General features: G+C 39.5%; 1 protein-coding gene across 8 annotated transcripts in view; it reads left to right on the top strand.

The window, feature by feature from the left end:
- LMO7 (LIM domain 7) overlaps positions 1 to 13,446 on the top strand; it is a 132,938-nt gene that overhangs the window by 82,335 nt on the left and 37,157 nt on the right. For 6 of the 8 annotated variants that reach the window (XM_074815516.1, XM_074815513.1, XM_074815509.1 and 3 more), the window contains exons 5-9: positions 4,431 to 4,461; positions 4,852 to 4,965; positions 5,448 to 5,646; positions 6,794 to 7,046; positions 11,616 to 11,645. In XM_074815516.1, the coding sequence (XP_074671617.1) occupies positions 4,431 to 4,461; positions 4,852 to 4,965; positions 5,448 to 5,646; positions 6,794 to 7,046; positions 11,616 to 11,645 (627 nt within the window). Of the gene's footprint in view, positions 1 to 4,430; positions 4,462 to 4,851; positions 4,966 to 5,447; positions 5,647 to 6,793; positions 7,047 to 8,159; positions 8,451 to 9,375; positions 10,093 to 11,615; positions 11,646 to 13,446 lie in introns of all 8 variants that reach the window. The other 2 variants (XM_074815517.1, XM_074815512.1) reach the window with 2 other exon arrangements.

Raw genomic sequence — 13,446 nt, 5'->3', positions numbered from 1 at the left:
TTATTTCCAGCAATCTTGGCAGTGAACTGTGGCTTTCGGAGTTGAATATCAGTTCACTAAGAATCCAAGTGCTGGAGGAATGTCCTCATGTTTCTGTACCCATGCAGCCGCCCCATCTTCCACTGGAGCCTTTCTATTCTCAGCAGCATGTGGGAATTCAGTGAGATCCGATAACGGCAATATTAATAGCAGTTGAGTAGGTGGCCAAAGAGGTTGAAATTTAGCACAAGCCCGCTGCTAGTTGGACAGCCAGCGTTCGTCTCCTGCACAGCATACCTCAGCGGGGGTGGAGAATCCTTCAAACCCTTCAACGTTCTCCTCAGAAGCGTAAGTGAAGCTGATCGGTGTCGGGCTAGAGCGCCTGGGGCTTGGTGAGGAGCTCAGGAGCAGGCTTCTGCTGCAGCCTGCTGATCTGCCCCAGCTCCCAGGCCAGGACATGGCTCTTCCAAGTCCTTCATAGGGCATCTGGGAGGTGCAACTGCTGCTTGGGTGGATGGAAGCTCAAAAACAGAGCACCGATACTTCTTTTTAAACAGAAATCTGTTCAAGTCCTGTGTTTGTGACATCTGCAGTACAGAGGAAGGGATGGAAAACAGATAGCTTTGGCAGCTGTTGGAGTTTCTGGAGTATTCGTCACCAAGGGAAGGGTTTGGCACTGGGCAGGGTGCATTTGTCACTGGCACATTCCTTTCTATCAGTGGGAGTGTCTCTGCCCGTTTCTCCCCGTAAATGGATTCAGAGTTGTCATATCTCTTTGGGCATGACCATGTGGCCTCTTCTCGGCAGATAACACTCATCTAGGGGAGAGGAATTCTCTGATCTAGTGCTTTTTTTTTTTTTTTTTTAATCGTAGATTGACATCTATACTGTAAATATGTTTCTACATGAGAAACAGACCCTTTGGAAAACCATGCTTTCTGAACGACATGCTGTAAAATCATTCTCCAGAATTTTGCTCCAACTTCTTTGTATGTTGGATTCTGTCTTGAGCTCCACGTTGATGTTATCCCTGGAAAAAAACGAAGTGAAGTGTCGAAGTAGATTTGGCATAATGAATTGATAGTGTCTGTAATCTAATGTGTTTTAGGATGAGGGTGAACCAAACCATATAATGTGTTAGGAAAGCAAAATCCAAACTATAGGGTATATTTGTTAAAAGCCTTGAAATAAATTAATGTAAACATAGCTACTTAAAATGCACTGCTCTTTTGTAAGGAGTAACTGGAGAGGTATATGTGTGTCAGCGTTGCCAATGGATTATTTTATAATTGCTTAAAGTCTAGTTCATGATTTCTTGAAGTACTGCAGTCTGCTAGCTACTGTAAGGTATATGACTGTCTTGTACAATATTTTTTAAAGAAATTTTAAAGTACCTTAAAGTGCATTAAAGTAATACTAGCAAGCTTTCCTCGCTCCTCAAAGCTAAGTCTCAGCAGATGAAGGGGAAGCACAGAGTGCCTCTGGCTGGTGTTTCATCATGCGGGGACTTTGACGGTACTGGCGTGTGGAGCAGGGTCCTCCTTCACCAAGCCCCCTGCCCGAGCCCCTCTGCATGGGCTCTGCAGTGGTGCTGACACAGTCACTTGTACGAGTGTGCTATAAAACAGATGAGCGAGTAAATTTGGGATTTGAAAATGTATATTAGGAGAAACCCAAACAAAGAAACAGGCACAGCCCTCTGGTCCTGGTGCACAGTGTGGAACCACAGTGTGATTCAGAGTCGTGTTGGCATCACCACAGGGGCAGCAAACAGGAGTGGCTGGAAGAGAAAGGGAGACCAGGAAATCCTGAAGCTGGAGCTTGCTGCCAAAGCTTTTGTATTGTCAGGCTAGGGCCTTGGTGACTAATTTTGCTATTTAACCTTGAGCAAATAGCGGAGCTGAGAATAAATTTCTTGAGCTGTGGCTCAGCCTGCTGACCTGCCATGTCACTTTGTTTTATTCTTGCAGAGTGGTCCTCATTAGAGAAATGTCCATCAGTCCATGCTGGCTAGGCATAAGTGATGTCTGTGAATATGTGTTGTGTTCAGATGTAAGGGAGCTATTTGGTCTCTAAGCGCATCACCTACTAACAAGTGAGAGCTATTTCTGTCCCATTTCTCTTTTTTCTATTTGCTAAAGGATTGATGTAGACGAGATGACTTACACAGAAGCTGTTATTTCTCCACAGGTGGTTATTTTACATCTTTTTGCATCAGTTTTCAACTTGGAATCATGCAGTTGTTTTTCATAATTATTATAACTCCCACATATTGTTATCTCATGGCCTTTAGACTTTCATGCTATGTTAGATAGATATTTTCCGGAATGGCTAACCTTGAAGTTGTACATAAACTTTTATTGAGACCACTGCCAACAATTAAGGTTCATGCTTTGTGGATTAAAAGCTGTACTTTTAAAATTTTGAGACCAACCCCTTTGTTAGCTGAGGTTTGATATTGTTTTTGACATTGTTTCTTGTTTTGTTTTTAATTCTGCTCAGCCTACATCTATCAGTTGCTCAAAAGGTTTAGAGACCAATAAGGGGTAGTTCAGAGGGAAGCTGACTAAGGGCAGAGTTTTTCACTCCTTACTAAACTGCTGAAGTGTGGAAGCAAACTTTAAGGCATACTTAGCAAGGATATGCATGGCCTCTGCTTTTATAAATGCAAATAACAGCAGAAATTCTGCCAATAAAAGGCTTTTAGACCTTGAAGCTAAAGAATGTAAACCTTTAAAATGCTTTCTGTTGGGTATTGAAAAGTGTAATGGTTGATACACACCACCACAAGAATAATATTCCATCCACTGTTTGGGAGACCAACCTGTCTCTAGTCAGCACGTTAGGTCACAGCCATGGTGTGTCCTGCAGCATGGACACTGGAAAAGAAATCTACATACTGAAGAAAAGGAAGAGGAAATTCTTTTTTCAAAAATAGTCTCCAGTGAAAAAAGAACAACAATGTGTTTCAGAGGGGTTTAAAAAAATAGCTAAATATTTCACGTTGAAGGAAAAGGGTTCCTCCTTAGCCATGAGAAAGAGGTCACTGATGATAAAGCCAGTAGCATCTCTGGCATGTTTTACGAAGACTGTGCAGGTCAGATCCATCTCAGGATTTTGTGTTCCTGGCAGCCTGATTTCTTTATGGTGTGGGGACAGGCAAGGCACTGAGTGGGAGCAGGCGCTCTCAAACTAGGAAGAAGGAGAAGGAGGAATGGTCTGTGTTCCTGCTGGTTGTCATGTTGCATCAAATACTGTATTTCTGTGAAGAATGCCATCTACATTGACCAGACCCTGTCATTATTTTGCTAACTCCTAACTCTCCCCTGAATGGTTTATTCTGCTTTTTCCCTGCAACCTTTGATGAGCTTGTTCCTAGACAGCTGAAACAGAATAGGTGCCCTGATAGATTGTTGGTCTGACTTGTTACAGGGCTCTGCAGAGGTCTTTCTGCTGATGCATGTTAATTCTTCACTTTTTTGTTTGAACCCTTTCACTGTGCTGTATGTGAAACTTGCTGCTGAACCAGCTCCAAAGCAACAACATCTGGGGCAGGTGAAAAGTTGTTTTGATGTGTTTAAGCCTTTTGCCCTTCCATAACTGCTGGCCGTGTGGGTGGGAGTGTTGTTCAGCTGCTGTCTCCAGTCCAGCCCTGAATATTTACACCTGAGGACTGAATCTGTGGTACCGCACCTTTGGGAGGCTCCCATCCAAAAAATTTCTTCTTCATGTTCTTCGAATAAGCAGGAGGAGAACAGGACCACTGTGTGCGTGCATTGGTACACTTCTGAGGTGTGCCGCAGATTGGCTATATATTGAAAAAAACTACTAATGTTAGTGATTGCATGTTTGTTTAATATTTTTTGAGAAACACATAACACACCTTACATAAAAGCAAACCAAACCTCTCCTTACAGCCCTACAACATCTCTCTCCAAATGTCCCAATTTCAGTTTCTCATTTTGTTGTCTGAAAAATTCTCTCGAGGCTGAAGTGTTCTCTATGTCTAGGGGAAATATTTTAGAAAACATAATAAAATCAGGGAAAAGTGACAATTGAAACTGCTTTCATATGTAACTAAAAATCTTCCTGGCTAATAGAGGCTGTATTTCCCAAAGTCATTAGCTTGTTTTCCACTTTTATTTTGTTGGTAAGGAAAAACCGTAGCTAATTAAAAAAGCCTAGAGCCTTTCTGAGTACTTCTCAAATTAGAAACTGTAATAGATCAGTTAGTTTCTTGCTTTATATGTAATCATTGAAATAATACAGTTATGACTATGAATTCAAAGTGAAATGCTTTTTATTTCTTTTGGAACAGTCATAGTTGCATATTTTATACTGGCCTCTAATTTGGGCTTGAAATCTTTTAAATCTTGAATAGTAATTAAAATTTAAGTCAGATATTTTAAAACTTTTTTCTTTTTTTCCCCTCACTCCCTGCCCTGCTTCAGACCAGAGGAGACCAACAGAAGAGTGAAAAATGTAAGACACATCTTCTTCAATGCTCTCTGAAACGATTTCACGCTAATTCTGATTAAATATTTTCAAAACAACTCTGTTTATGGCACTGTCATGTTTACCTTATTCTTCAGCTGTTCATTTATCTGATGCATTGTAAGATGCAGCTTACTTTCTCAAATGAATGTAATAATTGGAAACAGTACTTATATCTGCTTACTTGAGATACATGAGATGCATCGTAACACTTTAATTGGTTTTGATGGAGATCATAGCTAATGCTGTAAACAAGATTTTACAATTCATTGTGGAAAACATCTCTAACGGCATTCTGAGATTCTTTTATACTGGTACATGGTATGAGAGGAAAGTAATTAAGCTTGCATTTGTTTTTGTTTGTTTGTTTGTTTTTAGGTTTTGATTACATTATACTGGCTTGGGAGAAAAGCTCAAAGTAACCCTCATTATAATGGTCCGTACCTCAATCTTAAAGCATTTGAGAAGTTATTAGGGCAAGCATTGACTAAGGTGAGGAACCCAAAAAGTACAGAAAACAAGTAGCCTGAATTTTATAGCTTGCTATATATTAGAGCATCAACTCTGAACAATCTCTTGGGGGTTTAATTTTATTCTTAGTTTGGAGAATATAGTAACTTGTTTTGTTTGTTTTGCTTGCTATCAAACTCCATGTGAAAGGAATGACTTTTACCTTACACTGGTGTTTCTGCTACACATATAATCATGAAATTCAGAATCCACATGCCCTGATTGATGTGGTAAATTGTGAAGAGCCCTGTCTTGATTCCCTTTGGTGAGATAACAGAAATTTAAGACTTTGTATTGAATCTCTTATCCTAGCTGTTGTATATGTTTTTAGGGGATTGTAATAGTCTTTGTTAAAGTTTGTTGTGCACTCAAAATGCATTTTAAAAAAATTTTGAGTGAAAACTCACAAGTACCATTTACATCTTAAATTATTGTAAAAGACCTTTCAAAACTTGCTCTCATAGGCGCTTGAAGAGTCCAGCCACCTGAACAGAAGTGGCAGGGATAGTGGGTACGGTGATATTTGGTACGTTGACCGGGGAGAGACCTTTTCGTCTTCAGCTAGCCATAAAAGAGACGATTCCTTTGATAGCTTGGACTCTCTTGGTTCAAGATCCTCCACAAGCTTTTCATCAGATATAACCTTAAAAGGTGGCAGTGAAGGTATGTTTTCCTCTTTTAGATCTTTTTTTTGACCTATGTCTTATGAGTGTGGGAGAATGCAATGTATGGACCTAGTACTTCGGGTGCCCAATGCTTAAATTGGCTTGAAAGGCAACTCCAGTTTTGCAACCGCTGCAGTTGCATTTTGTTTAAGCAAATATTGACCTTTAACAGTTGGTAGAAACAAAGCAATGCTTACATACATTTTCCTAGGAAGGATTGCTGGGACTCGTGCTCTTACTGCCCCATTAGGGTGTGTGTCTATGCAGGATATTTTCCTGTAGTTCAGGAGGGGAGATTTGCTAGAATTCAGATCCTAATGGGCTCACCTAAAATTCAACAGCTGCAAAAGTCTGGTGCCTTGTTCCTAATGTGGATATGTGAAACCTCTATGTCTTCGCTCCATTTGTGAATATTCAGTAGGGTTTTCCCACCTAGGTTAAAAACTGAGGAGTGTTTGTTACTTTGATAGTTTGTCACAGAAAGAAAGGCAACAAGAAGAAAGTTTGTGATGTTGGATCCCTACGGGTGTACTCTAACCTGTGTTTCTCTCCCAGTTTTAAAATTCAATACAAACTTGTAGTCTAACTTAAAGTTATAAAAACAGTGAGCTTTTAGATTTTGTTCTGTGTGAATAACACAAAATCATTGGGCCGAGGCCACATGGAGCATTTCTGATCTGAGCAAAGCAACGTGTAGCTGTGCTACATATGTGACGTACTGTGGACTTCTGCTGGACATTTATCTGGTGTGATGAGCCTGTTGCCATACTATTTGCTGGTAACTTTGTTAGTAAATTTGAGTGGCAAGTATATTTTTAATTAAAAACTTCTGTGCTCTTTTACATCTTCGATCTAGAGGTTAGCGCTTTGTTTCCTGCAGCAAGCAGTGATAGCGAAGGAATGGAACAAATGTAGTAGGGGTATGCAAACCAAACTCAGCTTAATGGACCTTATCGCAGCTTTGCCACAAACTTCTAAAAATAGCTCTCCCACTGTCCTGTCAGTAGCTCAGCAAATTTGCAGCTGAAACATCCTGAATATGGAATTAAATTGATTTTTTAGAAGATTTTGGTGCAAGTTCTAACTAGAAGTTTGTGTTTAGAGGATAACGTCTTTACCTCCCCTTTTCTCCCCTTTCTTCTAAGGTTGTGACAGTGACACAGACTCGGAACTGCCTTTCAAAATGCATGACTCCCATAAAGATGACAGGTCTTACCGTAGGATTTCTGTGATTGAACCAAAACCTACTGCTGACTTCAATCGCTTCTTACCCAACAAAAACAAGCAGACAGCTTATGTGCCAGCACCCTTAAGGAAGAAGAGGACAGAGAAGAATGAGGACAACAGGAGGAGCTGGGCAAGTCCTGTCTTCACCGAGTCAGATGGAACATTTTCAAGGTACTGGTGTGCAGTCTTAGTAATGCGAACTTTGATTTACGACTTTTAAAATAAATTAATTCTTTATTAGTTAAAGAAAAGCTGCTGTTGCTGCAATACAAAGTAAACTATTTGAGTCTACATATTTTAGCAGGGCGGGGGGGGGATGTTTTGGTGTGGTTGGTTTTTGATTTTGTTTTGGTTTTTTACTTTGTTCCACGTAACTAGTTTTCTGGCGTTTGAGTAATGTTTTGAGGCTGTTCAGACTCCAGATAGAGGGGATTTAAATGATCTTAAATGCAAGTTCGTGAGAGAGAAATCTATGGTTTTAGTTTCTCTTTAAAGTCTTTCAAAATATGGTGATGAATTTCAGTTGTCTGGCTTCTTGGTGCATACGGATGAGATTAATGGGCAGTTCTTGGGTTTCGTCATTGCCTTCGTGACTTCACTGTCTTAATTCTGTTCCTGTTTTGGTCAACCTCAGTCGACGCGAAAGGAATCCTGTAGCTTCCTGCCAAAATAGCAGAGCAGAGTGCGGGCTCACAAATCCAGCTTCCCTCCAGATGATCTATGAGTATGACAGTGGCTCTGATTCAGAAGATGAAAGAAGGCTGCCTGATGTGGTTATGGATGACTTAGCAAAACGTAGATTTCTAGTCAAAAAGAGCCCTGTAAGCTCTGCCACACCTGGACATCATTTCGTGTTGCACAATGACTCTTCTAAATCTTGCTCACAAGAAAGTTATCCAGCTGGTCCACTAGCTGCAATGCTTGAACCATTGAGGTCAGAGATACTAATCCAAGATCCAGTAACTATTGTATTACCTAAATTGCAGTCCATAAATAACTCCATAAAGTTAGCCTTCTAATCGGCGTTTTAACACAGCTGATATTTTGTTATGCCTTTTCTGTCAAACTTCATATTTTTGTCAGAGGCGATAGGATGCTGATATAACCATTTAACTTTTTTTTTTTTTAAATATATTTTATTATTTCTGGTGCTGCAGTGATGAAATTGAGAACTAATTTGCTTCATTCACAAGGTTGAACTCCTGAGCCAAAAAGCATGTCTTTTTGCATTTTTTATGTCAAGTTGCTCCTAAAATATCTTAACCGATTGGGTATTTTGAACAGTAACCAGAGGAGGCAGAGGCAGTTGGATACTAAAGAGGAAAACAAACCGAGAGGTAACATTCCTTCAGAATTATCTGGGTATTTTGATGAGGACGAGGAAGAAGAAATAGGCATCCCAAACATTGAAAAAGATGATCTCTATTTTCGCAAGCTAAGTTCTTCAACGGCAAATACAGTTGTTGCTTTTGACAAATTTCCTCCTAAATTTTGGACTCCGGAAGAAGAATTGCTATGGAAAAAAATCAGAAAATCCTCTTTCAAACCCTGGTATAAAGAGATTCAAGGGTTCAGGTGCGTTTTCATGCATGCCCCTGTTTCTCTCCTGTGTGCAAAACCTATAAATAAAGTGTAGTTGTGTGACTTTGCTTTTATTTTTCATTTTTTATTGCCAGTGTAGCAGCAGGATATGCTTTATCTTTTTTTGAGAAAATAATTGAAAAATTATTTTCATTACAGTGTTGTGCTGTTGCCACTGTGCATTTTACTCAGTGAGTACACTTTTTTTTTGTGTTTCCCTCTGCTCATTCTTTGTGCTGCTGCACAGTAGAAAGAAATCAGATTCTGAGGATGAGGAATTTGCTTACAGACAGAGCTCTGCCACTGTTGTTAATCAACCAAGACCAAGTTTTGACTGGAACAGCAGTTGCAGAAGGGATCAGAACTATAAGCCAGCTGCTGAATATGTGGGAAGCTCATTGTCACAGATTGCAGAAGGAAAAATCTTGGAGGCTTCTGATCAGCCCAGGTTGATATTGCTGCATGAGCTGTACTCTTGATGCATAATAAAGAAATGGCTGGATATGCAACAGCTAAATGAAATTAAACTACGTCCTGTGATGTCGTGCTTTTTTGGTTATTACTATTTTGGTGGTGGGGGTTTTTTTTGGGTTTTTTTTTTTTTTTTAAATGTAGCTGTAAGTTGCTGATCTTCTGAAACATGTAAATGCAAAAGTGTAACATGCTGCATAGAGTTACTGGCTTTGTGTGTGAGCATGTAAGTGTGCTGTTTCTGAGCAGGTTAGTATGCTGTGATACCTTTACACTGGTTGCCGTGTGCCGTGCTACGGTTAGTGGTGGTGAATGCCAAGTGGTGTAGTTGTACTGCTTGGGATACTGCAAGTTTAAACCAAATGTATACCGCAACACATTGTGATCTGCTTGTCTCTTGCTAGTTAATGATATTTTTACTTCCCTCCTTTTGTTTTATATGCTTCAGTCAGTTTTCATTACTTCAGGCCCTGCAAAAATACTCTGACTACTTGTCTTCTGAAATGAAGACCAAAATTGATCCTACTTCCGGCCCTAGGCTCATAAAATGTAGAAGGAATATTTCCTTTGTACCAGGATGCAAGCAAGAAGACACAGAAAATGGATACCTATATCCAGATTTAGAAAATGATGACTTATTCGTTCGGAAAACTGGGGCTTTCCATGTGAATCCAGTTGTTCTCCAAGACCCCCGGTATTTAAAAAAATTCTCTGAGAACGAGCCTACCCTGGAGGGTGAGATAATTCTGCAGCCCAGAGAGGGCCAACCTGTGATTCCAGATTTGGAAAAGGATGACATGATTTTCCGTAAAATCCTCTCTCAGAAAAAAGAGGTGCCTTTATCGGGTGCTCCAGACAAGTATCACCCAGCACTTTTTCCTGATCCATGGAGTCTTCCGGAGGAGATCCGCTCCAAGTTTCTGTGTTTACTTGAAAAAAACACAACACCAGAGGAAAGAAAGAGCAACGGCAGAGTGCTGTCGCCATCTTCCCGCCATAAGAAGGATGATATGCTGACCCGCAAAATTGAATCTTGGAAGGTGGGAAGCAATGTCCAGCCAGTAAATTTCATCCCTGGTCCATGCAGTGAAGAAGACTGGAAGAAGTGGGAAGCGATCAGGGAGGCCAGCAAAGTTAGACACAAGAAACGGCAGATGGTGGAGAGGTCAGGTTGTGTCCTGCACGGATTGTGCTTGAGTGCAGTTGAACCCTTTCCGTTCAGAAAAGCATCGTCTTGTGCTGAACCATTCGTAGAGTGCCAATCTGCTATTTGTTCATGGCATCCTGGACAAGCTTTTTACATGCTTTGAATAGAAGCTCATGACTGCAATACCATATTTTCAACAAAGAAAATCACAATGTTTTCTAGTTTTAGGCTGCTATTTTAGAGAAAACATGTTATCATTCCTTCAGGCTCAAAGTTCTGCATAAGTTTCTTTCCATGGTTGAACAGGAATATTGATTATTCGAAAGACTGTGGAGGCTAGAAATAGTTTCTTTTTTTCCCCAATATAATTGGTAAAAACATTTCTGAAACACGCAAATACTTTAACAAGTTCTGGAAATGGACGTTCTGATATTCTTGCTTGCACCTAAGTTTGAAAATGTTTGCAAACTGTCCTGCCACAGTTTTGAGATGATTAGATGAGTGGAAAAAAAATATTAGTGGTGTTTTGCCCACCCAAAGTCATGGTGCATGCAAGGTGTGTGTCCATGTAATATTAATTCCCACTGTGACATATTTTATTCTGCCAGTATTTTCCCACTGCTTTCATACAGTCCTGATTAATACTTTCCCCTATTCCTTTCCTGGTATATGCAAAAATTCTCTTCCCTGGCTGAATACTGTTTTTAACTACTTCCTAGCTCTCCTTTGGATTTTGTACTTACTAGGGGAGAGTGGAGTTTCAAATGTTTCTTTAGCTCTGAAAATACGGCATTGCAAGTTGCAGTTCTCCCAGCTGTGCATCATTACTTTGACTAAGACCCTTCCATGTTCCAGTTGATACTTTGATGTTGCTGCATTTAATTTTTAAGCTTAATACTGTTAACAGAGTGCGAGCTTCACTGAGGAATATTTGTGAAGTGCTTGAAAATAGTTAACGTTTTAAGAATTCATTCAGTAGAATAGAATACTCATATTCAAGAATACTAAAATTCCTCTTGAATCACACTGGATTAATTTGGTTCTCCATTTAATGTGCTAAACTTCTGTATATGGCCTTTTATTCTTATCCATTCCAAGTATTACTTTCATTTAGTATCAGAGATGGTTGAAGTAACAAGAAAACACCCTCTGTAAGCTAGACTTCTTGTTGGGACTCAAGTTGGCATTAATTTTAATTTCTTGAAATGAGTATCTTTTGAGCATCGTGTTGTTCAGCAGCGTTGGGATAAACGGTGCAGAATTAATACAGGGCTCTGTTCGTGCAGAACTGCTAAATCGGAAACGTTGAAAACTTGCAGGCAGCCTTGTTCTGTCAGTTTTCTGCCCGACTTACACATCATGCAAGTCCTGATATGTTTTTTGGCTAGTGTCAGATCTCCAATGTGCTACTCCATGCTGGCTGGTCCTCAAGCTTTCAGTTTCCCCTTCACTTGATGAAAGTGCTGGTGTACTGATGGTGTTAATGTTGTTATGAATATCAAGACACTGAATCTTTTCTTTTTTGGTTTCTGATTTCTTAGACTGTTTCAAAAGCTTTCTGATGAGCAAGGGTAAGTTTTATAAAAGCTTGAAAGATCATAACACTCTTTTTGCCTTTTATTTAAATTTCCATGCATGCACAGTAGCTAAAAACTCATGCTGAAAGCAACTTGTGCATGCTGCTTTGTTCTGTGCTTGGGCAGCTGATGTAATGAATGGAAGACTAAAACCTATGTGTCTGGCAAAAGTTCTCTCTGGCAACTAGGGTATCTGAGTCATGGTTATCACGGATTTTGAATTTCAGCTCTGATATTCCTGCTGAAGTACTTGGTGTTCTGTATTTAAATGAATCTTTAAAACATTCAGAAATGTAAACAGATACTAGTAAGTATTTTATTTCAAAGGCTGTACAGATAGAATTTGAAAATAATTAATGACATGGTGTTTATCATGGGACTGATGAATGTTCTGTGGTTATTTTATATACTCCAGGTTGTTGAATGCTCAATGGTAAACTTAGTGGTTAGTGCTGTATGAACTTAGGCCTTGTTTGCAATGTACTGTGTGTGACTCGGAGAAATATTCTTCCACTTACTGGGTGATGGCATGTTAAGTATTTGGTTTATGCATGGTGTTCTAAGTTGTTATTTTTTAATGTACATTTATTTATTTACTTATTTATTTTCACTCTGAGGCAAAACCTGGTAAATGACTAAACAGTTACAGAAGAAGCAAGAAATGTTTCAGAAGAAAGAAGTTAGGTGTTAGGGGAGGGAGGCTCAGAAGGCTTAAGTCACTAGTTAGATTTTGAAGTTAAGACTAGAACTGAAACAAACATCCAGTTCCTTGGTATGAATATATGAATATACCCTTGGGGTATATTGTATTTAGGTCTAGAATTTCCTGTTTTGTTGCAGGAAGATACAGAAACTTGAGAGAAAGAAAAGAAAACCCTAGTCATATAAATTTTCTTGGACGAATCTGGAATGATTTTGATACTTACAGTTTGGTTACTCAACACCATTTCTACTTCTGATATAACAACCATTTAAAAAAAAAAAAGCACGTAGAGAGAACTGTACAAGAAAATAGTTTCTGCAGTTGTGACTGGGAGATTTTTCACTAAATTTGGCATCATTCCCATTCAGAAAATAAACAAGCAAATAGGTATAATGAGTTAATGCCCTAGCCTTTATTTCTAGAGGCCAAAGTCCAAAGTCTCATGTTACGAATGAAAGTGAGTTGCGCCTCTTGGGAGGATGCAAGAGAGTCTGATTTGTTAGTTCAGAGCTCTCCTGGTATGTAAGAGATTAGAGCAAGTCCCTGTGTTGAATCAGTTTTGTTTTTAACCTGATTTTCTGTTGTATCAGAGAAGTTCCACATTTTTCAAGTCCTGTTAGAACTTGGTTATGCCCCTCCATCATTCAGATTTTGTTTGCATAAATGCAAACAAAAGTATTTTTGAAAAAAAAAAAAAAAAGCCTAGCTTCCCTTTTATATTACAGCGTTGAACCTTGTGATGAAACACCTGCATTTTGCTTCATGTCTCAGAGGCTTGTGGTCAGCACTGAGCAGGAGTCCTGCCTATACCTAAAGTCCTGTTATCTTTATCACTGCAATGTGAAAGCATAAAGGAGAAAATAGCATTGAAGAGAGGGGGAAAAACCATGAAAGGTGAGCTTTGAGGAATTTAGATTAAAGGGAACTAGTGAGTAGGAGTTCATGGAGGAAACTTGTAGCAGTGTTGAAGAAATTAGTGAGAAGATGGCAGTGTTAGCCATCCTGACTTGGATGGAGAGCATCAGGGAAGCTTGGAGAGGAGTAATGTAGGCTACTGAGGCCCATGGCATGTGTCAACTGAGCATTTAGCAG

The sequence above is a fragment of the Strix aluco genome, chromosome 2 (assembly GCF_031877795.1).
Source record: "Strix aluco isolate bStrAlu1 chromosome 2, bStrAlu1.hap1, whole genome shotgun sequence".
NCBI classification, from domain to species: Eukaryota; Metazoa; Chordata; class Aves; order Strigiformes; family Strigidae; genus Strix; species Strix aluco.
The sequence above is the reverse complement of the archived record's forward strand: the minus strand, read 5'-3'. Positions and strand labels throughout refer to the sequence as shown.